This window comes from Xiphophorus hellerii, chromosome 22 (genome assembly GCF_003331165.1).
Source record: "Xiphophorus hellerii strain 12219 chromosome 22, Xiphophorus_hellerii-4.1, whole genome shotgun sequence".
Taxonomy (NCBI): domain Eukaryota; kingdom Metazoa; phylum Chordata; class Actinopteri; order Cyprinodontiformes; family Poeciliidae; genus Xiphophorus; species Xiphophorus hellerii.
Window position 1 is genome coordinate 14,819,693 of NC_045693.1, and position 25,589 is coordinate 14,845,281.

Genomic DNA, 25,589 nt, shown 5'->3' on the forward strand with positions numbered 1-25,589 from the left:
TCATACAAGAGTTGGGCTCATTAGTTTCAGTGAAATGTTTTAGTGCTCTAGCATACCAAGACTTTTTCCTTCAGTTTAGACATGGAAAAAAGAAAACAGGTGATCCAACTTGAAAATGTTTTAATTTGTTACAAGTAATCAAATTAATTTAAAAAAAGTAAAAATATTAAGTTCACTACGTTTTCTTGTAGTACAAACATAAATAAATTAAGTTTGACAAATGTAATTCGATTACATGTAACAAATTAACTTTTTTAAAAAGTTTTTTCTTTCAGTTGGGATGCCCTCTTTACTCTATCAACATGATTGGCAAATCAATAAGTGATTTTTGGCATGCAGAAAGTCACCGGTCTGTTCAGAGCCATGAGATCAGCCTGACAGAACATCTTTGGGACAAATTAGAAACTTTGAGCCAGGCCTTCTCATCCATCATTAGGGTCTGACTTTACAAACGCACTTTTAAAAAAATGGTGAAAAATTCTCAATGGTCTGCTAAGCCTTGTGGAAACCCTTTTCTGTTAGCCGCAAAGGGTGAACCGACATTATATCAAACCTGAGCTCTGGGATGTTACTTAAGCTTATATGTGTGTGTGTGAAGGCAGACAACCAATATTTTGGCAAAATAATAATAGTCTATTATTAATAAATCAGAGCAGCTTTTAATTTCCATCATGTACAGTGTGGAAGAACCTTGAGGGCCCTTCACTTACCTTTTCTCTACATTGTAAACACAATGGAGGGATGCTAATCTATTCTTAATCTCACATATCTCAGTTTAAGTACAGCGTGAATGTTCAGTATGCCTTCTGGGTCTGAAGTCCGCTCCTCTCCCTGTTCGACAAAAACAAAATGAGGCAAAAGGGTTCTGTAATGACCACACCCCCAAATCTGTGACTAATCAGTGTCTGACTAAAACACAGAGATTTCTCATCAGGCTCATTACCATTCAACTCATGTTAGTTGAGAATTTAATTCAATTTGATGTGAGTGCTGAAAATAATTGGTCTCATTCCAGACTCTTTCTCATGCAGAGAAGTGGAAACATAACAGGAAAGAGGGCATAATGATCCCCTCCCTCCTTTTCCTAAACACACTTCCTTTTTTAGAGAACGGTTCTCCCAACACATGGAAAACTGCACTGTCAGACTTACGCAAGGTTTTTCTCTCGCTCTGACTTTCTCCCTCCTTTTTATTACTTATGGACCGTTCTCTGCTTGTAAAGTTAAACTTCAGACAAAAATGAGTGTAGAGTTTACGTGGGTTGGAGAAAAATTAGACTTGGTCGTCTGTATGGTTTTCCATCTGAAAAAGGATTGGATTATAGTACTCTGAGGACAACACAAGTCACTAGAAGATAAAACCTCCAGATTTTTTATTTATTTGATCATTTTGCAGCAGCATCTCAACACTTTTGTTGCTGCTGTCAAGTATCTTCACACAGGGAGTTGGTTTAGATTGCTTGTAGTCTTTTTCTTTTTTTTTTTTGGAGGGGGGTTGGTTTTGCTTCAAAGGTTCCTGGATCAAAGTCCTTTGTAGCTACATCCTGAAATTGTCTCTGCTCTGTGGGTGGACAGAGGAGAGAGCAGCAGTGTTTGAGTGGAGCTCAGCTGCAGTGGAGCAGAGGGCACAAGGAGTCTGGTCGTCAAATCATCGCCGGGCGAGTGAAGCTAACACAACGGATCATGTGTGCTGCGTCTCTGAAGGAGTACTGCGGGTCAGACTTTTGGGTGAGTTTAACAGACTACAGATGTTCAAAAGTGAAGTCATGTTTTTTATCTCAGGATGAATGCAAGTATTGCTTCTTGTACAGACATCTGGTCTCTAACCTTTATTGAATAAAATGTTTGTTATAAAACTTGTTAGATTTCTTTGTATTGTTTTCAGTTTTGTCTTAAAAAAAGTTCTGGTTTTATTACAGCATTTAAAACAGTTCAGGCACAGTAAAGTTTAAATTTATTCTATCTTTCAGTTGAACTTTTTGTGTCATTTCTTTCAAATTGTAAATGGAAACCAAAATAAGTGTTTTGCCTTTGTGAACATATCATGTGACTGTAATGAGGATCTTCCTGGGCATGATTCAACAAGTCCAAAACCGTAACAAGTATTCCTGAGAGGTAATACTGCAGCTCATTTTTCTGAAAAGTAGAGCGCCAGTACTACAGCAGCTCTTTCTCTTTTACTCATAGTACTGTGGTTTTTGTGTTTAAAGTTATTGAACATATCTAAAGGCAAGAAAAGTTATAAATGAAAGAATGTTAAAGAGTTAACAAGAAAAGGTTTGTTTACATAAAAACAGAATTTATGGTTGGTAATCAATAAACTACAATCAACTTCCAAACATACATTATGTACCTGATAAACTACCTTAAGCTGCAGGTCACAGAACAAACTCATAAACTCACCGACCTCTCATTAGGCTTGTCCTTATTATGGATCTGTTCACATGACAGAATGTATGAATGTATTTTCAAGTGTGTGAATCATGTTCTTTTCAAATTATTAAAATGCTTTGCAACTGTTTAATTTTTTTGAAAAGCTTTAAGATCCACAGTTTTTAACACATTACCAAGACGCCTCAACTCAAAAATATTATTTAATTTGTAATTAAAGTTGTTTATGCCGGTCTTCACACTTTAACATAAATTATCCTTAGAAATTACAGTGAAAGTGACAATTTAAAGAATGTGTTTAAACAAAGCATTCTAGCATATATTATCCTGAAACTGAGAATCTTTTTTAACTTTTCAATTTTTCTTTTAAATGTGCTGAACTTATCAATTAAAATTAATTTGTGATTACATTGAAATGACTTGCTTGTAAAGTGTTTCAAGGTGACATTTGTTGTGTGTTGGTGCTCTATAAACAAACAAAATGTAATTAATTTTGAAATTACACCACCCACCTATTTTATATATTTCTATTTTAAAATATCTGACACTGAGAACAAGTGACCAAAGTCTAATTTTGTTTGTGTGCACATGCTTGGCCAATAAAGCTGTCTGATTATTAAAATGATTCTGATACATGGCTATGATGCATGTGTGTACATATTTGTGTTTGTACCTCAGAATGAGTCCTATTTGGAGAGAGAGGACCCTGACCTCCCAGTATGTCTGGAACAGACAGTTCTGGTCTGGATCCCTCTGGGGTTCCTTTGGCTAAGCGCTCCATGGAACCTCATGTCTTTATGTAAAAGATCACAAATAAATACAAAACATCGGACTAAGCTCTACCTCTGCAAACAGGTATTGTACAATTAAAACACTCTCATTCTTTCAATATGTGATGCTGAGATGGAAGCATTTTAATAATCAGTCTGATATTTCTCTTCCCTCCTCAGCTTGTTGTGTTTCTGTTGTTTCTGACGGCCATTGGAGGCCTGATTGTCACATTAGTAGAAGATTTTGGTCCAAACAGCTCAACAGAGAAAATTTCTGCTGTATACTACACAAACCCAGTCCTCTTTGCTGTCACATGGGTAAAGTTTAGGTTTTAGGTTCAGATATTTGCTCCAATATTTAAGATCGAAGCAATCTTTACAGTCTACTTTGTGATTTGATATATTTTGTTTTTCAGATTCTCCTGCTGTTGTGTCAAGAAGGAGTGAGACGAAAAGAAAAAGCAGTAGACTCTACTTCTCTTTTTCTTTTCTGGCTTCTCCTCGTCCTCTGTGACATTTTCCCTTTCCAGACCCTCCTACGGGAAGCTCTTAGGCTGGTATGAGCAACCAAAGATTAGCTATGGGTTTATATTTAAATTAAATATTAAATACATCTGTCTTACCCTTTAACATCTTTACACCCAGGGACAGGTCAGAGATGTTCCTCGTTTCTCTCTTTTCTACATTTCCTTTGTTCTGGAGGTGATAGCACTCATTCTCTCCGCTTTGGCTGACATCTCTCCAGAGGAAAAGGAGCTTGTGAAAAAGGTGAATTTTGTTTTTCTTTTTTTGCTTAGAAATGGAAAGACTACAGCACATTGGGTAAGATGTTACGAAGATGTTTATTAGTAAACATCTACCTAATGAAGCTAGTGCCATGAAATTCACACCAGTTACCAGTAATTACAGTCATATTCTATACATAAAGAAGTTAAAACAAAGCAAATGGCTGACTTATGTGTGAAATGCAACGAAACCGGGAATAAGTTCTGATCACATCAACAAGGAAGATGCAACAAATTCCAGAAATCTAACACAAAGAAACATCATTCTCTTATCAGTGAAAACTACATAAGACTTCACTGCTGAAGAAAAAGCACGCTGAAGCTCATTTAAAGTTTGCGGCACAACATTTGACAAACCAGTGAAATACTGGGAGACTGTTGCTTAACATATTATTGCTTATCGTGGTGTGGCACCATCTTTTGGAATATGCATTTGCAGATTTAATTTCAGGAAAGATGAAGAAATTTAATGAGTGATGTTTAATTGGAATCTGAATATGAAACAAGGTTAGATTTTTAAGCAAGAAAGTGATCCCAAACAGTGCAGACAACTCTCTTTTGGTTTCATAGAAAAAATGTAAGGTTTTTAGCAACCCAGTTGAACACCTGACATGAATGCAATTGAAATCAAAGGAAAAACAGCAAGTTCAGATTGTATAGACAATACCCCCAGAACCTTCAGAAGACAATTTGTGTAGAAGAATATTTCTTTATATTATATTTATATATTTCTTAAGTGGAAATCCCACTTAAGAAATATATTTAACTAGTTTGAATACACAGGATTACACATAACCTATAAACCTATTTTTATATTTGGTGAAAATTTTATGTTAACAGCTTCTTTATATGTATATCTGTAGTACTGTATATTAAATAACTCCTATATTAAATAACTCCATCCTTATTCATTTATTTGTTTGTTTGTTTCCCCCTAACAACCTTAACATACCTCCATGTCTTTGTTTTCTGTTCTTTGTATTGTAGAATCCAGAGGCTGGTGCAGCATTTTTGAGCAGAATCACTTTTAACTGGATCAACAGGTGAATTCAACCCCATTGTAGAAAGAATTTGATCAAGAGCTTGAATGGCCGAATGAATGATTCAAATCGTAAATTAAACAATATCCCTTTTAGGGGCATTATTTAATCCCCCTTAAAGGGAAAATTAAATAATGCTACTTCTTGTGCTGCAATCTAAGGTTTCTTATTTCTTTTCCAGCATGGTGGTGAAAGGCTACAAAAAGCCTCTGGTTCAGGAGGACATGTGGGAGCTGAATGAGGCGGACAGCACCTCCTACATCAGTCAGCGTTTCAATCATCACATGCAGTTTGAGTTGGGTAAAGCTCGGATCCGATTTCAAAAAGAGCTGAAGGATAAACTGCTCAAAAATCGAGGCAAATCTATGGAAGGACCTTCTCAAAGCAACGGTCTGGGGAAAGGTGTGAATCAGGATGTAATGATGATGGTGAGAACCTTTAAATACACCAAACAACCTGTCCAGGTTTTTAATCCCCAATAATAATTGTATTTTCGACGACAACACCGATTCTGTTCCAGGTGGTCCCCATATACTGTTGTGTTTCTAAAGAATGTGCTTACATATTTTACATCAGGAGGAAAAAGGAAAGAAAGATGATGAAAATAAGAAGAAGAAGAAAAAGAAAGAGGACATAAATTATCCAAATTCATGGCTGGTTACCACCATCTACAAGACATTTAAATGGCTCCTGATTGAATCTGCCTTCTTCAAACTTCTGCAGGATCTTCTGGCTTTTGCCAGTCCTCAACTCCTGAAGTAAGTAGAAATAATCAACAGGTTGATTGCTATGTAGGTCCTAACACAATTAACACTAGTTTGACTTTACCAGATTTTTTATTTTACTTTAGACTAAATCTATCAAAAGTCTCATACAAACGGATTTAAAAATTTTTGAATCAGAAAAAAATGACTTCGAAGTTGTTCTAGTGCTCCAGTCTGACCTGGTGAATGTCTAAACCTGCATAGTTAACTGTTTACTATTCATTGATTAGTTGAGACATCCACTGATAACACCAGGACAGCTTGAGAAGAAAGTAAACAGAAACTAATTTGTAAGCGAGGAAAACACTCCTAGGCATAGGTACTCCTATACCTGCCAGGCATAGGAGTACCTGGAAGAGGATTATGAGTGTCACACGATCGTCATATATGATGGTTAATGTTTTATTTTACTCAGGTTGATGATCTCCTTCACTCAAGACAAATCCAGCTATGCCTGGGAAGGGTATTTGTATGCTGTGCTGCTGCTGGTGGTGGCTCTTCTACAATCATTGTTCTTGCAGCAGTATTTCCAGCGATGCTTTGTTCTGGGGATGAAGGTTCGAACTGCCCTCATGGCTGCCGTGTACAAGAAGGTAACAGTCAGAATGATAGCTTGATAGGGGCTGGATAACAGAAGTTCAAAACTGCAAAAAAAAAAAAGAAAAAAGAAAATCAATTATGAAGTTTATAGTTCTATTGACAAGATTGCAAAAAAAGGTACGGAAGGATCTGAGTTTTTTCCAGGTAGAGGGACCATAGAGTAATACTCCAACCCACCTCTCCCATGATCCTGTTCTCTGTCAGTCAGTTGGCCAAAGAAATACTAATTTTGTCTCTACTTCCAGTAGAGACAAATTTATTGGTTTTTAAAGAATAGCTGACTGTAATATATGACTGTGTGTCTGTTTAACAGCTGACTGCAGGGTGGCCACCAGAGCAGATAGCACAACTAATTGACCGGCTGTCAGTTTGTTAAATTTTTAGCTACGATACCGAGAGCCGAATGGGCAAAGGATATCATTTCAGCAGAACATTTACTTAAAGGGACAGTATTATATACTTATTATTTATTTATTTATTTTTTAAATTTACTGCCTCATCAAAAACATACTTGGATTGTTGCTTCATTTCTGTTTGAGAAATCCGTTAATTTCCCATGGCAACCATTTAGCTGTGCAAAACGCTTGGGTGGACCTGGCATCGCCTTTGAGAACGAAGCTCCTTCTCAGAGCTGCAGTTTCGAATCTTGGGAGCTTTCGCCTCACAGAACATCTGTCCCCCACTCAGCTTCTTCAGACTAGCCAGCAACTGGCGGAGCAAAAACAGCTGGTGGAGCTGAACACCTGCTGAGCTCATTATACACGCTACACCACAGTGTAATGCTTGTAAAAATGTTGTGAAAGGGTTAATAGTTGTGATGACTGCCTGAAGGCGGAGTACCAGAAAGAACAAGAGTTTCTTAAAGAGACAGACACTCAATTTCAATGTGTTAAATTACAAAGTCAAATTTCTTTTAATTCATATTTGGTATATACAGTATTTTTTATAACAACTGAAGGTAACATAGTTACTTGATTGTGCTATAAAATGACACTATGTGATTGTAAAAGAAACATAATATTGTACCTTTAAAAACTATTGCTACTTACCCAGCAGGTCTTAATTCTGAAAATTTGTTGAAGTCTGTGTATAATAAACAGTAAATATATGGCATACATAGTTATCAAAACTGTAGCAATCAAGTGCTACAAAAAGAAAAGCAACTATTTAAGCAGTTGCTTTTCTTTTTGCACAAATAAATATTCTGTATGCTATACTTCAATTTTTGTGCTCATGAAGTGAAACATTGTGTTTTTTTCTCCATCTTTCCTTTCGCTCTCTTCTTTCAAAGGCGTTGGTGATGTCTAATGACAACCGCAAAGAGTCAACAGTTGGAGAAACTGTGAATCTTATGTCAGCAGACGCCCAGCGCTTCAACGACGTGACCAACTTCATCCACCTGCTGTGGTCCTGCCCTCTGCAGATCATTGTGTCCATCGTTTTCTTGTGGTTGGAGTTGGGACCTTCAACACTAGCTGGGCTGCTAGTAATGGTCCTAATGGTGCCAATTAATGGATTTTTAGCAACCAAAGCCAGAAATTTCCAGGTGAGCAAATGGGACAAAAAGAGAATGTTTCTACACTCAACCATACTCAACATACAGCAAGTTTATCTCAAATTAGAATATTTTTAAGATGTAGATTTATTTATGTAATTTGTTTTAAGACGTAGTACTGAGAGTGTGAAAATTTTCAAGCCTTTAGTGATTTTTGATTATTATGTCTTCCAGTAAGCTACAAAAAGGTAATTGGTAAAAGAAAATTTGTTTTGTAGCTTCATTGTATGTATATTTATACTACTTATTTACACACGACATAGCAGAGCACTCTGTTCAGAGTGCAGTACTCACTCATGTTGATGGAAAGTTGAGAGGAAGTGTGTTGGGAAAAGATGAGCTAACAACAGAGATAATTGGAGCCTTGAGTAAAGAGTGAGGCAAAGTCCAAGGATTGTTGAGTGTTTGTTAGATTTCCAAGGCCTAGTCAGTCATTTCTTTAAGACCCTCCATATATGTACTCATGTTCTTATTGTTAAGCCAGTCATGAAGCAAAAAAAAAAGAGCAGTTTTTCCTACAACTAGCTTTCTTCAATACACTTTCTTGTGTGTGGACCTATAAAGTCACGTGTTTGAACAAATTTTTTAGCATCATGCTCCAGGGTAAACATTGCCTTTTGTGGCTTGTTGTTGACATTCTGTGATTATCAACATCAGTATAGCATCATAAAACCTTATCTTTTTATACTACTTTGTGACTTAGTCTTGACAAAAGGCTAAAGGTTTCTTATATTAGTCATGATCTTTAGTCTCAGGTCATCAACCCTTGCATTCATTTTATAAATGCTTGTGCATTTATAAATGCAGTATAAATGTTTACCAACCCCTTTGGATTGCTTATTAATTTAAATATCTATTTTGTTATTTTATGTTTAACACAAGGACAAATAATGAAGTATCTTACATCTGCTTTACAGATAGAAAACATGAAGTTCAAAGACAAGAGAATGAAGATAATGAACGAAATGCTCAATGGAATCAAGGTAATTTATTTTGTCTGTTACTGTTTGGAGACAGTTGAACTCTCTTTGTAAAATATTTATATCCTGTGGCATACTTTGCTCATGTCTCAAGTTCCCTGCAACACTTTTCACCTTGTCCTCATCCACCATCTCTCACCAGATTCTGAAGCTGTTTGCATGGGAGCCGTCCTTCCAGAGTCAAGTTGAAGATATCAGAGGAGATGAACTGAAGGTGATGAAGAAGTTTGCCTATCTCACATCCGTCTCCACTTTCATCTTCACCTGTGCCCCTGCTTTGGTGAGTCATGTTAGGTGTTTTCAAAATGAAACTAAAAACCTGCAAGGGTCCTTGATGCTAACCCAGCCTGTGCTTTGTTTATGGACAGGTTTCTCTGGCCACATTTGCTGTGTTTGTTGGCGTGAGCTCAAACAACATATTAACTGCTGAGAAAGCCTTCACTTCAATCTCTCTGTTCAACATTCTACGATTTCCGCTGGCCATGCTTCCGATGCTTATTGCTTCCATTGTACAGGTAGATAAACTGCTGTAATTGCTACTTGGACACAAGTCAGAGCTGTAATAAAACTCTAACTATCTGTTGACTTCACACGTCAGACAGCGGTGTCTAAAAAGAGGCTGGAGAAGTTTCTCGGAGGAGATGATCTTGACAGTGACATCGTGCGTCATGACCCTAGTTTTAGTAAGTCTGTCTTTTTTTTCTATCCTGAGAAGTGACATGTTGATCAAATTTGTCAGATTTACTGTTTTGTTTTTTTTTTTATCTGTATTAATCGTTTTTCTTTTAGATTCTGCTATCAACATATCCGATGGGTCCTTTGCATGGGAAAAAGACTCTGAGCCTCTACTGAAAAAGTATGTTTGCTTTGTTTATTATACAAGAATTCCTGTTAAGTTAAATCACTTAAATCATACTAAACTTTTGCTGTTTTCTTAAAGTTAGGATTGCTGTTTTTTCCCTGTTTACTACATGCCAGAATAACAACAGAACATTGAAGAAGTTTTTTATTTCTTTTACTTTCTTGAAATCCAAAGTTTACATGTCTCCTTAGAATTTAGTAGGATTGTTTTTTGAACTGTAGGACTTGGCTCAACCTTCTCAAAATAGTTTATTATGCCCATTTCTCCTGAAAATACAAATGTAGTTTATTCATTTGTGGGCCATCTTGCTCACAGACACTTCAAGCTAATTCCACTATCTGTGTGTGGGATCGAGATCATATCTTTGTGATGGCCACTTCAAAACATTATTGTTTTTTTTTTCCTTAATAATTTTTCTATATGTTTAGAATCATTGTACCCATTTGCTCCAAGCTTTAACATTTTTAGTCGTTGTCTTGAGTTATTTCTTCATAATTTGATCTATTTTGTAAAGTCACCAGTTGCTACTGCAGAATAAAAACAAACAAAATAAACATGAGACAGCATGAATCGTATTCATAAACTTCACAGTTGGGATGCTGTTCTCAGGCTTGCAAAGGTCTGCATTTTTCCTCAAAATGTAACTATATTCATTATGGTCAAATTCTTACAAGTTTGTCAAATGTGATCAAAAACTCCAAAGCAAGGTGATTGTCCCTTAAAGTCATCACAAAGCAATTAGTTTTTTTATGTTGCTGATAGAGTAATGACATCTTCTCTGTTGAGTGTCTTTTCAACTCAGTTCATTGCTGGACTTATTTCACTGTGTCAATCTTCACAAGATGTATTGATAGAACCAGTTTTCTGACAGCTGGCTTGAAATTCTCATGCAATTTATACTGAATATGCCATCTGGAAACTGTACCAAACAGTACAGTTTCCAGACCTGTGGAGCTCTACAATTCTCTTTGATTTTTCCATGATGGCACAGGTTTTTTCTGGATGTCTTAGGTACATCCAGAATTAGACCTTCATGTAACTCAAATGTGAATTAAAATATCAGAAGCTGGCAAAACCATGACAGACTTGTAATATTTTTTCAAGAAAAGGGTTGTGATCTTTTTACAAAATGTATGTACATATCTGGTTTTATCCATATATGCATCGCATATATGACCACAAAATTCCCTTTTAATCTTTATATAATTAGGAGGATATACAATATGATTTCTGTCTGTTTCCCAGTGTGTCGCTGGATATCAAACCTGGTCGGCTGGTAGCCGTAGTGGGAGCTGTGGGCTCAGGGAAATCATCACTCATGTCAGCCCTCCTAGGGGAGATGCACAGCACCAAAGGCTTCATCAACATTCGGGTACTGCTTGATTAAAGGCTTGATTAATGTTTATTGAATTGCATTAGTATGCTTAATGATATCTTCTTTTTTCGTAAGCATATTTTTAATCCCTTATGAAAAGATTCAAGTTTGAATCATTGGGTGGACCAATGAAGTATTGGTTGTTATTTTTCTGCTCAGAAAAACTGTTTTTGAGAAACCTGTAGATTCAATTCTAAAGATTTTAGTAATTAATGATATCTTGTTTTTACCTTTTTTTATTGTCTATGTGATATTTATTCAAAGGATTTGCATAGGGGGAGCACAGTTGCACTTAATAATGACTCATAATCATTTTGTTGAAAAACATTTATATAAATATAATAGGAATGATATAACAAGCTTTCTTGAATCAATAAAAACATTGTGACGGAGTTGAAGAAAATACAAAGATTCACATTGATTCATAATATCCATTGTCAAGTTTACTCTTAAAAATTTCTAGTAGCTGTTCTATTGTTCTAAAAATCATATCATTGTGTTTGAGGACAAAGTTCTGTAATATAATAAAAAAGTCATATATCAGATTAAAAAAAGTACTCTGCAAGTACTGTAATCTAAAATATATAATATTCTGCTAAGTGGCAACATCAGAAAAAACATCCTTGAAAGACGTACAAAACAGCCATTAAAAGGCATCTTCATATAACCGGTGTATGAATACAACACCTTAACCATTTCATTTTCTTAGAAACATCTATCATTGACATTGTAACGTTTTCAGAAAATTGGAATGTGTGTTTTAATATTTTATTTCAGCTTCTCTGATTCAATTTTTGCACATATTTCTACTTACATTTGGGTCTCTATTACTTCCAGCTTGAGGTCAGCTGAATTTATAGCTATGTGGGCTGTTGTATGGCTACTGTGTTTTGTTGTTGATGTACCATTCGTGTTTGAAACAAATCTCACTTGCATGAAGTGCAAGTGTAAATGTTGAGCTAGGGAGCACAGCCAGCAGATGTTTATTTGGATTTCAAGTGACAAGAGGCACTAAACCAGCAAAAGTGCAGGGTACATCTCATTATCTGAGAATGTTTTTTGTTTTGCAAAACATTTAATGAACATGTATTGCATAGCCCATACATCTATGGACCCATAGATCAAACATGCTTGTTAAAGGAAGCATGAACGCTCCCATTTAATCATTGGAGTTGCTTATTACTGGAAACAATCCAACCTTAATGCAAAATAAGTGGCATTCAATCTGAAAGTAAGAGTGTGGCTACATGAAACTTGCATCTTATGTGCTTTTTGTATTTCCACCCAGGGCTCTCTTGCATTTGTACCACAGCAAGCTTGGATCCAAAATGCCACTCTGCGGGATAACATCTTGTTTGGCTCTCCTTATGAAGAGCAGAGGTTCGAAGACGTACTGGAGGCATGTGCTTTGGGCCCCGACCTCAAGCTGCTGTCTGCAGGAGACCTCACTGAGATTGGAGAAAAGGTAGGTTAATGTATTTAGATTTTGGTTCAAACATGTAGATATGCTCACAATGTGAGTTTTGACCGAATGTTATATGGCTGTGAGGTAAAATAAAAACCTTGTGGGGTTATGAGACCTCATATTATTAAGTGTGTGCTCTCATTTTTGTTCTTAGGGTATCAATCTCTCAGGAGGTCAGAAACAGCGTGTCAGCTTGGCCAGAGCAGCTTACAGTGAGGCTGATATTTTACTGTTAGATGACCCCCTGTCTGCTGTGGACTCACATGTTGGAAAGCATCTATTTGATAAAGTTATTGGACCCAAAGGAATTCTACAAAACAAGGTTTGTACTTGTCCTGCTCTAGTGTCTACAACAGTAAAACTGAAAGTGAAACAAACCCAGTCTACACAAACACCCAAAGACTTGTTCAGATAATAAACATGATGGGTGCATCATCACATCTTATACAGACTCTATTGTTGACATTGCCTTTTCATGTTAAATAAAAATCAAATTTATTTGATTTGAACTTATACTTGCTGCAATTATGAGAATTTCCGAAAATAATGACAGGAACCATAGGTAATTCACTGTTTCTTAGTAGCTGAACTATATTTAAATAATCCCATTAGATAAAAATTGATTTGAATTAGGCTTAATGTAATACTATTATCCCTAATGTTTACCATAATTTTTGTATCAATAAAGGAAAAAAACTAAAATAGAAAATATGCATTTATTATTGAATGTGCTCTTTTCTCTGCAGACTCGTGTCCTGGTGACTCACGGAATTAGCTTCCTGCCTTACGTAGATGAGGTAGTAGTTTTAGTAAACGGACAGGTTTCCGAGGTTGGTTCCTACCAGAGCCTTCGTGCTAGTAAAGGGGCTTTTTCAGAGTTTTTGGACACATATGCCAAAGAGCAAAGTAATCAGACACATTCAAAAGAAGGTAATTCATTCCCTTACAATCATCATGGCTATAAAAGGCTGCATTATTACAGCATGTGTGTATTGGATCATTACAGAAAATGATGCTGCATTGAGCATCCCATACTGTGTAATCATGTGGATGGTTTTTGATCAATGCCTTTGCAGACGATTACCAAACTATAACAGACTTAGAAATCATCGCTGAGAGAGATGACACTCAGGCAGACTCTCCTCCAGAGGACGCTGTTTCTATCACACTGAAAAGAGAAAACAGCATCCGTCGCAGCCAAAGAGGAACTCGCTCCAGGTTTGATCACATTGTTGTCTTAAGTAACAAATGACGCAAAAAAACAAAACAAAACATAGTTAGGGTGTGCCACAATATTTCAACTACTGTCTCACATCTACATTGTTTTTCTTGATACTGTACTTTTCATTCAAGATTTATTCTTGTACTTATGTTGTTTTTTTTTTTTGTTTTTTTTTTACTTTTATTCAGTTTCAGATTAAGGAAAGACAGCACTTTAAAACCAACTGAAGATGTTGGTGAGACAAAGAAAGGTCAAAGGCTAATAGAGAAGGAGACTATGGAAACGGGGCAGGTATACATTTTGGGTCTACCTCATATAGCAACTGAAGTAAACCAATAGATGAAACTGTAGAGCCTGTCTTCTTAGTGTGCTTTCTCATTAATACCCAGGTAAAATTCTCAGTGTATCTCCAGTACCTGAGAGCCATGGGATGGGGATATACTTTTTGGATCTTCTTCATTTACTTCATCCAGAATGTTGCATTCATTGGTCAAAACTTGTGGCTGAGTGACTGGACAAATGATGCAGCAGATTACTATAACATCACATACCCTTCCCATAAGAGGGACACCAGAGTAGGAGTGTTTGGTGCTCTTGGACTGGCTCAAGGTAACTGCCCTTTTATTTTATAATTTTCAGATTTAAGTCATTTGGTTTGCTTACACTACAATATCTCAGTTTTCAGAGTTGAGACACTGAAGAAATTTGTTCAGGGTCACAATAACACAACCAAAGTATTGTTCTAATCTGGACTAATCTAATCTAATCTAATCTGTGAAAAGTATAAACTCTTCTCACTTACGTAGTCACCTGGGCTGACAAGTTGTAACTTGGGCTATGGTTCTGACATAGCAGTTAAGTTGAATATTTCAGATTTTGTAGAAATGTAATATCCATGATATTACATTGATATTACATGTAATATCATGTAATAACATGAGTTGGTTTTCTGAAGTGTTGCAAGTGTTTAATCTCTAATGACTTGAGATAGCAATGAAAGTGACTCAACATTCTTTTGTGAGGTGTACATTCAAGAGTATACATTTTCTGTCCAAGAGTGACAGGATCTGAAAAGGGAAATACATTTTTTCTTAATTCTGTGCAGCAGTTTGCACTTAAATAACACTTTTCTGCTTAAAGTGCCTTGAGTTAATGGTTTTCCCTTTTATTGTTATATTGTGTCTTATTGTTTAATTTTCTTTGCTGAAACAGCAGTGTCTGAAATGTGTTCAACCGCCAAGTCATTTCAAGCAGTGGAAAAAATTGCTATGCAATTTTAAATCTTTACAGTTTCTCTTTAATGGGAACATTGTTGATCTTCAAACTGTTGGAAAAGACAAAGGAGAACACTGCGCTGGTATTGTGGTTGAAAACTTAGCTACTCAGAGGTGGTAAATAACATCCAACATTAAAGTTGCGGCCATGTTCTGAGGTTCTATAGACCAATGGGAAGTTCTTGCTAAAGAATCAGAAGTTGAATTATCTTGTAAATAAGCATGAAGTGACATAAACAACATAGATATGGGATTGTGTGCTTATAGATTTATTTTAGAACTTTACTGCTTTTTCATTCATTATGGTTTTTTCATCTGTTACTGCAGCTATTCCTAACAGTCCAAAAACACAAATATTAGATTAATAGGCCAGTCTGAATTTATCTTAGGTGTGATTTTGGGCAGAATGGTTGTTTGTTCTGTTTGTGTGTGTTGTCCTGTTAAAGTCTGGCTACTTGCCCTTGATGTAACCCCACATCTCACGTGACTGCTGGAGATAGCCATTCACATTCACATGGGACATTCACCATATATAACTGCTTATGTTACAGGTATTTTAGTGTTCATTGGCACACTTCTCCTAGCCAATGCCTCAGTTAACGCTTCTCGGATTCTGCATTCAAGACTGCTAAACAACATTCTCAGAGTCCCTATGCTTTTCTTTGACACAACACCAATTGGGAGAGTCGTCAACCGATTTGCCAAGGTGGGGCTCTATTTATGTATTTTTTTTATCATTGCTGAATTTATTCACCCTTGCAAATCTCCTTTGAGATTTTACTGTTTTAGTCTGCACTCAGTCATTATAAGTAACTAATTAAAGATTAAAGATACTAAGTTTTCTAACATTCTTCCTGTGTTCCTGTAGGACATATTCACAGTAGATGAGGCCATCCCTCAATCGTTCCGCTCCTGGATCTTGTGTCTACTAGGCGTCCTGGGGACACTGTTTGTCATCTGTCTGGCGACTCCGTTCTTCACCATCATTATCATTCCTCTGGCTGTGATTTACTTTTTTGTGCAGGTGAGTGAACCCAAACACAGGCAGAGTGAAACAATATGGAAAAGAATAAATGATAGAGTGCCACAAAACAATAAAATTCTAATAATTTTTAAAATCTGGTACACTAAGTGACTCTCCTGTCTTAGTTTCACCCTTTGTTAGTACTAATACACAAAAATGCTAACAGGCACTTTTACTTACCTCATCTAACTTCCTTTGTGAGCACAAAGCAGAGTTCAGGATCAAGCATGGCTTACAATAAGCCCCCTTGATGTGAAAAGAGGTCATCTTATCTTTGCTGTTACCGACTCACATCCCTATTCACTCTATTTGTCTGTAGTTAGATTTATAGAAAGAAAGCTGCATGGGGAAACAGCATGCAGCCTGAGCTGACTTCTCAGTCAAGCTCTCAACTTCAGCACCTGTACGTGCTTCCATTATTCTCATCTGTATAAGGCAGATGGGTTCTCCGCTCTTTAGCTGGGAGAAATTTGTCTCTTCACTTCTAAAACGTTTAAATTGTCAGATTACAAGGACAGATTTCCACTTTAATTCAGCTTGTCCTGGAACATTCAAAGCTGAGGCACAGATGTTAAAGTGCTTCTACCTTGCTTTTAAATCAACTAAATTATAAACAACAGAATTATCAGAAAACCTCCACAGTCTTTTATGCTTTTGTATAAAATATCTTTTTACAAGCATCTTTTCTAAAATAGATTAAAAACATTAAATTGGTGATTTAAGCCTTAACACTTCTGTCAAAAAGTAAATACCTTTCTCCTGCATTATTTATTTATTTATTTATTTTTTTAACTGAATAGTTAACAGTGTCGTGTACACTAACTAAACTGATGCCAGGTTTTCAGCCAATTCATAACTCCAGGGCTCTCCAAAAGTTTAAAGTTAGTAAAGATTTAGGAATAGCACTCAGTATTTCACAGGGTTCTGTTGTGTTATAAACCGTAAAATGGTTGGTGAAAATATTCTGCTCTGAAATTATGAAAACAATTACCTCTTCGCCTGTACACGATGAATTTAGTTTAGCAAATTAATGAAGAGTTCTGACTCTGGTGCCAACTGTTTTGAAGCATGTAACTGGCGTCAAACTCTGAGGAAGATGAGATCAAGTCTTGGACCAAACCAGCTGGAGATGATTATGATTGGTATGATTAGCATTGCTGTAATCACACCAATATATTTGCTGTGTCAAACATTTGAAGAAAATCAACTTGTGGAAGCTCATTAACAATTAAGCTATTCTATAAAATGTCTCCAGACAAACTACAACTACGTTTTAGTAAGGTGCACTGCTACTACATTTGGGTACATTAGCATTTAAAAATAATGATATAAAACATGCCAATATATTGTCCTAAAAGCTGTCCAGTAAAAAAAAAAGAAAGGCAAATGGCCGTCAGTAAAAAGCCTAACATTTCAGAGCAAGGTCTGGAGCAGGTTATTTTCTGGAGCTCAGTTCAACAGAGAACACCATTTCAAGTGGACACCATTGCATTTCCATCCTCAGCCACTTTCCATCTGAGGATAGTGGCTGATCCTCACCACTATCCCCCTCAAGTGCTTTCTAGGTTTCCTTCGTACCTCTCCTAATTTGGGTCACCATTTTGGCCCATTTAGCCAGGGAAATATAGACAGACCTGCAGGGGCTACTGGCAACTGGTAGCCAGAAAATACATACATATTACCCACAGACATGCAGTAAAGTTCCCCCCCTTCCACACTACATAGATAATATTTATTGCAAAAGTGTATATTGTCAAAGAAACAGTCTCTCCTGGGAGAGGTGTGATGAAAAGTGTTTTGGTTTTATAAAGCTTTTTCTATAATTATCAATCCAAAACCAACTGTTATCAATTTTTTGTTTTTTCTTCACCGCCAGCGATTCTACGTAGCAACTTCACGACAGCTGCGCCGCCTGGACTCAGTGTCTCGCTCGCCTATATACTCTCACTTTGGTGAGACTGTGTCAGGTCTGTCTGTAATAAGAGCTTACAAACATCAGGAGCGCTTCCTGAAACACAATGAAGTAACTATTGATGAAAACCTGAAAAGTGTCTATCCGTGGATCGTGTCAAACAGGTCAGTAATGGAAGGAGACCTTCAAAATAATATTTTTCAAAGTACTAAGTGATGGCAGATTTTGATGGAGCCCCTTTTCAAAATATATATTTGTCAGCTTCAGTATATGATGTTTGTTTACTCAACAGATGGCTGGCCATCCGCCTGGAGTTTCTGGGAAACCTTGTGGTGTTTTTTGCTGCTCTTTTTGCTGTAATATCCAGGAACTCCCTTGATAGTGGCCTGGTTGGTCTGTCCATATCATACGCCCTTAATGTGAGTCACTAAATCTCCACTGTATTTTAGGACAAATAGCACAGAAATAACAGTAGTAATGAGTGGAGTTATTAACAAAACCAGCAAAAACACTTTAATTTCTATATCTTGTTTGGGTTTCCAGGTAACTCAAACTCTCAACTGGCTGGTAAGGATGACCTCAGAGCTGGAGACTAATATTGTAGCTGTGGAGAGAGTCAGTGAATACTCTGAGCTTGAGAATGAGGTATGTTGATTTTCATTATTTCTCCACTACAAATCTGCTGTCTCATTGTCTTCTATGTTGACATTTGTATGGCATATAGAAGACATACAGTATGTTACTTGGATCAGTGTGAGGAAATAGAGAAATTCTTTAAGCATCAACCGCTGTGGTGCTTTTTTAAAGTATGTGAGCTGTTTTCACATTCACAGTATTCTACTGTAAAATCACTGTATATATATACATCTGATGTCATATATTTCCATGACATCAGCTTTTCTTTTTTTTCTTATTTTTCATATATCCTGTCAGGATTTTTGGCATAACATTTGGAGAAACCAGTGTGTTGCAAAAAGGATTATATAGGATTGTATGCTAATTGTCCAACTGACTTTATTAACTCAGATTTGCATCTGGCACACTAGACGCAATAATCAAACAAGAACCTGTGTTGAATTATTCAGTGTCCTATTCTTTTAGTTTTTTGCCCTTTTAAACCATCAGGTCACCTCCAAGTGCTCAAATATATACTAGCCAATTTAACAAGACTGTAAGGAATGCCTTTCACTTTCACTTGAAAGCATCCAGGCTGTTTGATGTAACAGCTGAGTCGACATTTTAGAGTGGTCAGCATGTGTTGGATCTTTAACACTCAGCACTAGCAGTGTTTATTGACAAGTAAAAGTGTTCACCTATATTGTGTGGTTATCAAATTGTGTATATAACTGGTTGATCTGCGTAGTAAGGCAAATTGGAAATTACGATATTCTCACAGCATCATGTCTTCCACTGCCATTAGGATTATACACTGGTATGCAATACTGTTATGTCCATATTACAATGACGGCACATAGACCTGTGTATTATACATTTGGATAGTTCTACCAGATATACTTCATGGATACATTCTGAACATTATCAGCCTAACTTAATAACGTCACTGATGAGCTTGTTCTTCTTCAGGCTCCCTGGGTGACTGAGCTTCGGCCTTCAGAGAAGTGGCCTGAAGCAGGAAGGCTCCAGTTTGTAGACTACAAGGTCCGATACAGACCTGAACTGGACCTGGTCCTGAAAGGGATTTCCTGTGATATTGGCAGCACTGAGAAGGTTTGTGTGTGGGAGATTTTCTTTTAATGTAGGTGTGTGTGTGTGTCACTGTTTATAAACCATATAAAACAACCTTCTATCATTCAAAACAAAAAAAGGGGTTTTGAATTAATAAATGTGTGCATGTGTTCATTTTGTACCAGCAGGGTTATATTAAGGTCGACTCATTGCATCTCATTTATTGGCAAACAATCTGAATTTGATCACCAGAAGGACAACTGGTTATTATTAAAAAGGGAAAAAACATGCAAACTGAACTAAATCAAAATGTAAAATCATACAAACTATAGTTTTTATGTAGTTTAACTTAAGTTTAACTGAGCATAATCGTTCTTTGAAGAAATGCAAACAGCCGCCAGGTTTTTAGTTCCACACCTTTTTATTTAGATTTTCTAAGCTCAGTGACTGTGACAAATTCTGCATACAGATACTAACTTAAGCATCATATTTTAAAACTATAAGGGAATGAAGCTCAGTAGATTTACCCTAAACTTAAATGTCAAGCATTGAACTTCATATCATTGTGGAGAAAATATCAGAGAAACAGCAATAGCTAAAAGGTGAAGGTACTTTAATGGACCATATTTATGGGCAAATATTATTCCCATTTCTTCTGAATCAATAAAAACAGCCAAACTTGAAGGAACTCAATCTGCAGTAAATTAGAATATTGAATAAATTGTGAAATAATTCTGGATAATTATATAAAAACCTTAAACTAGACCATAATAATAACACTTTGAGCTAACAGCACTGATAGGATAGGTCTGTTGTGAGCTATGACATAAATCAACCACATTCTTCTCTCTTTATCTTAGCCTTTCATCTTTAGAAAACAGCATCTCTTGTTGACTCTGTTGCTCTTAGCTAATTTTGTTTGTGTCTTAATTTACGCCACCTATGTTTCCTGGATTATTTTGTTGATGAGACTTGAAATTTTTTATTATTCTGGTATTATTATTCTGCTATATTGGCATTACATCTGAACAAACCACATCTAGAAAGAAAGGAGCAAATAGCAAATGTCAGAAACATAAGTTTACTTTTTTAATGCAATAAATCACCCTTGTGAAATTCTTAGCACTACAGATGCTCCATTTGGGATTTTTGTGCTTCATACCAGTCCAAGTCATTTGTTTGATATGCACTAAATTAACAAAAATAAAACCAATGTGTATTGCTTAGAGACCTGATAGCTGTAGATGGTAATAATTCGCATTTCTTCAGTATTAAACCTTACTTATAAGTAGTGTCAATATTGGTTTGGCTGGTTTGAGTTTATTGTACAAAGAGGAAACATAATGAAGAAGGTTTTTTGTGTTCTCAGCTTTAACAAACTTATATTATATTGAACATAGAAATATCCTTTGTTGTCTCACAATGTCTCACAATGTTCATTTCTAGTATACATATTAGAAATGTCTAAAAATACATGAAATTGTAAAAAGTATTTGATTTGTGTAAGGTGTGCATAGGGTATCTCTCTCTGCAATGCAGAGAGTTTTCTGTGCACATATTGCTGGAGGTGACAAAACAGATCACATATAGCATTTGTCTCACACCTTGAACATTGTAGTTAAGGGCATAAAAGGAATAGACTCTATCACCTCTCTGATGTCAATCTTTGGATGATAATTTGCTTTGAAACTGTTTGTGTGTGAACAGAATTTACCAGTAGATTTAGTTTTAGACTTCTTAGGCTTCTTAGGTTCTTTGCTTTGCACATTGCAGTTATTAATTGGTCCTTTTCAACTATGCTTTTGATTTGAAGGAATGTCGAGCATTGAGAAAACATAGGGAGGCTCCAAATGACACTTACATTTTTGTATATCCTACATTTGTCATATTAAATGCACAAATGGACAAACTGTACAATTTTCCACCCTTGTATGTCCAATTGCATGATGGCGCCACTTTATTAACACACCAGATTATGTCAGGATTGTTTGTCCCTTCAGATCTGGAGTTTGAGAAAGCTCTCCAGGAGACCCGCAACTTTAGATTGAGACATTCCTTGGCTTTAAATAACACAGTAAACGTAGCATTAATGCAGTTATTGGCTGCAATCAGAGTAAAAATGTCAAATAATTGTATTCATTCATGCTATTCCAACTGTTTGTGTCTTCTAAAAGATGGGTTATGCAAAAAAATCAATTATAATATTTAGGATCTCAATTTTATTCTAAACTTATGTTTTCTTCATTACCTTCAGATTGGTATAGTGGGCCGCACTGGAGCTGGAAAATCAAGCCTGACAAACTGCCTGTTTCGCATAATTGAAGCAGCTGATGGACATATCCTCATTGATGATGTAGATATCTCTAAAATTGGACTGCATGATCTAAGAAACAGACTCACAATCATCCCACAGGTAAACATCAAAAACTAAAACAATTGCAAAAGCAAGGTAATCTTTTCTGCTAAGTACAGTAAACTATCTGCTTCTGGAGCGCAGGATCCAGTCTTGTTCTCTGGGACACTGAGGATGAACTTGGATCCATTTGACAAATTCAGCGATGGGGAGCTCTGGAGAGTGCTTGAGCTGTCTCATCTGAAGGATTATGTAGCTGGGCTGAAGGAAGGATTAAAGCATGAGGTTGCAGAGGGAGGAGAAAACCTCAGGTTGGCAGCATAAACTTAAACAGTGATTACAATTCAAATCACAGTAAATAAATGCAGAATGTGAAAACATACAGTTGTTTGTAAACTGATGGAATACTTGAGTTTTCAGTAAACTGCAAATAATTAACAATTGATTATTCAAAAACAATATACGTAGTTCCCAACACAATTCCTTCCTAAAATGTTTGTGCCATATGTACACAACACTTCAGTATAACCCTATCTCAATCCCAGTGAGTGTCCACATGGGATTTTATTTTTATTTCTGAGAGCTCCAGATAAGATCTGAACATCTGCCCCTCTCTTCCAGTGTTGGTCAGAGGCAGCTGCTGTGCCTGGCTCGGGCTCTGCTGAGAAAGTCTCGAATCCTGATCCTGGATGAGGCCACTGCAGCCGTTGACCTGGAGACAGACGACCTGATTCAGAATACAATCCGCAAAGAGTTCTCCCACTGCACGGTGCTCACCATCGCCCACCGTCTGCACAGCATCATGGACAGCTCCAGGTGAGTCCGAGTTCAGCACAAGAGTCTGAAATATCCTCACATCATTCTACTTTAAATGCTTGTTTGTGTACAAACTAACATGAATAAGAATAAAAAAAACTATATTAATATGTAATAATTTACACGCAAATTATTTAACTAGTTCCTCTTCAGACTGGATGAGTAACAGAGGGTAGGGTTTATCACTGCTTAATTATACCGTTTGCAGCACTATCTAATCATTCACTGAAACTGAACATTACTTAAAAGTGCTTTAAGTGTGCAGCTTTTCGCACATAAATGGTGCACTTCTTTCTCACTTGGTATGGTGTGAAACATCTTTGTTTTGTTCTAGTCAGAGAAGAATGACTCAAATATGAAACGAGTGACAGATTTCAAACGCTTTACTTTTAAAGCATGTTAAAGCAGCACCATAGACATGACCAGTTCCTAGCCCATAACTCATATTTTTACAGTTAATATTGACAAGTGATGCCTTGTGACATATTGTCATACAGAATATGTTGAAATAAAATAATTATTTCTGTTGTGACCTACACCACCTCAAGACAAAACGCATTACATTTTTACAGAATTGCTATTGTTTTTTCTAAAATACTTTTAAAGCTTAAATGTGAAGTATTGTCAGTGAAAATAAACATGAAACCTTGAAACAGACTTAAAGCGGAGAATGGCCTTGAGAATATATTTAAAAAAGTCAGTTATTCTCGTATTGCCTACTATTCATATTTGTTTCTTCACTGACTTTATTGTTCTGCATAAAATACAACCAGTGCATGTGCATGTCTCTATCATTTTGCTATGTTTTCTTTTATCACTGTCAGAATAAACACTGCTCAGTATGTTATGATGTTAACACATGTTCCTGCTCCACAGGGTGATGGTCCTTGATGCTGGTCAAATTGTAGAATTTGATTCTCCAAGCAATCTGATGCAAAAGAGAGGCCATTTCTACTCGATGGCAAAAGATGCTGGAATAACAGCAGAAAGCCTAACAGCTCTCTAATGAGAAGTACTTTATTGTTGTTGTTGTTTTTAAGATGACTTAATTTTCAGAATTTTTTTTTTCTGGTTTTGTCCAAAAACCATTAAGAAACATCGGAAGCTGTGTTGTATTTATAGGAGACAATATGAAGAAATTATATTGCACATGTATATAATTTTTATATGGGAACAATAAACATTCTTTCTGAACAAATGCTTCATTTATTTACTATTGTATTTTTTATGACCAAATTAGATCTTTAAAGGAACTGAATTATGTCCTTTTGAATATAAGCTCTTTTGTCACTGTTTTTCACATTGGTGACAATACAATGTAATTAATTTGAGTAGGGTTGTCAAAATCAATATTTAAATACAATCAGTGGAGCAAAAATACTCTTAAAAGATACTTTTTGTCTTAAAATTGATACAAACTAAGCCATTTTTTAGGCTAAGTTATCACATATCTTTATTTACCAGTGCTGCAGACTCTCACAGACCCTTAACCAGACCCAGACCCTCTGCTATGAAGGCAACAAGTGCTACATCCACTAAGTAATTTGTTAAATGCATTTTCAGATAAAAGAAATGTAAAACAAAAGGCAAACAAGATGATGGGATTAAATAACAGAAAAAAGTAGCAGCTTAAAAAAAGACGGCTTCAGGCTTCAGAGCCTCAGTGTAATCAGTTCAGACTGATCAGTGCAAAACACAAATTTTGGATTTTTTGACCATCATTTCTCCTGATTGCTTCCACCAATAGAGAAACATAAAATGTCCCTGACTACCCCATCTGCGTCCTGTTATGCTACCCATAAAATACTATAATCTCCCCATTGATAGTGAAGATAAAACGGATTTTCGAGGTTCAAAAAACTTCCAAAAGAAAAACATTCTGCAAGTTGTTTGAAACCATGTGGGACAGATACGTTTCTCCTTTATTCTTAATTTTACAATCCTTTTAGGCATCACACCACGGTGAAAATCATTTGCTGGAGTTAAAACCAAACATCAAAATCTGAAAGAAAGGGTGTTCAGTCTTTGAACATGGCATGGTTGTTTTCACAGGTCCAAATTTTCATATACAGCATCTTTCAGGTTTACAGACAAGGAGAGAGCATCAAGCGAGCGACATTTGTCTGGGCAAAAGGCCTTGTTCTTGTTGTTGTCAGAGCAGAATGAGCAGACTAGTTTGAGACATTATTTGTGGAATAGCATCTCTGACTGAAAAGTAAAATCTTGAAGCAGACTGTCAACAACAGTGAAAGACTGTAACAGGCAAAGACCTTTTTTAATCACCCCAGAGCTGAACGTTGACTGAGACTTTGCTATTTTGGCCATGTTTTGATTTATACAAATCATATTTTTATTCCACATCTGGTTGATTTTAATTTCCATTTTAATGCATTTAAGATTGTCTTTGGCAGAGGAGCCTATCATTCCCCCTCTTCTTCATATTTTTCATCACTGCTGTTCTGAACAATATTTGGAGTCACCAGTGTTACTGCAAATGGTCTTTAGGTTAATGTTTCCCTTTTAGAACCTTCCCAAATAAATTACATTTGCTCCACATTCTTGACACAACAGAAGGAGAAGAGCAACATCTTTTACTACACTTCATGCTCATGTTTTATAAGTGATTTGATTACTTCTGCTAACAGTTCCATCATTTTTGCCAACAAGCCAGATGCGACAGCTTCTTATTGTCTGCAAGCTTTGAACCACATACTAA

General features: G+C 36.3%; 1 protein-coding gene across 2 annotated transcripts; it reads left to right on the plus strand.

Annotated features, from left to right (window-relative positions):
- The first annotated feature begins 266 nt into the window (after positions 1–266).
- On the plus strand, positions 267–24,073 carry abcc2 (ATP binding cassette subfamily C member 2). 2 transcript variants are annotated; one of them, XM_032552521.1, is made up of 32 exons: positions 267–1,727; positions 3,069–3,245; positions 3,341–3,478; positions 3,577–3,717; positions 3,806–3,928; positions 4,933–4,988; positions 5,167–5,413; positions 5,562–5,743; positions 6,165–6,342; positions 7,641–7,895; positions 8,822–8,887; positions 9,027–9,164; positions 9,253–9,399; positions 9,483–9,567; positions 9,674–9,740; positions 10,992–11,118; positions 12,410–12,586; positions 12,741–12,908; positions 13,333–13,516; positions 13,663–13,804; positions 13,997–14,099; positions 14,198–14,417; positions 15,634–15,788; positions 15,951–16,106; positions 17,983–18,182; positions 18,311–18,437; positions 18,562–18,663; positions 19,603–19,746; positions 21,959–22,117; positions 22,202–22,368; positions 22,679–22,873; positions 23,750–24,073. In XM_032552521.1, exons 1-32 carry the CDS (start codon positions 1,683–1,685, stop codon positions 23,877–23,879), a joined length of 4,701 nt encoding a protein of 1,566 aa, XP_032408412.1. In that variant the 5' UTR covers positions 267–1,682; the 3' UTR covers positions 23,880–24,073. The 2 variants fall into 2 exon arrangements, with proteins under 2 accessions (XP_032408412.1, XP_032408413.1); XM_032552522.1 differs by having other exon boundaries at positions 3,812–3,928.
- Positions 24,074–25,589: the final 1,516 nt, after the last annotated feature.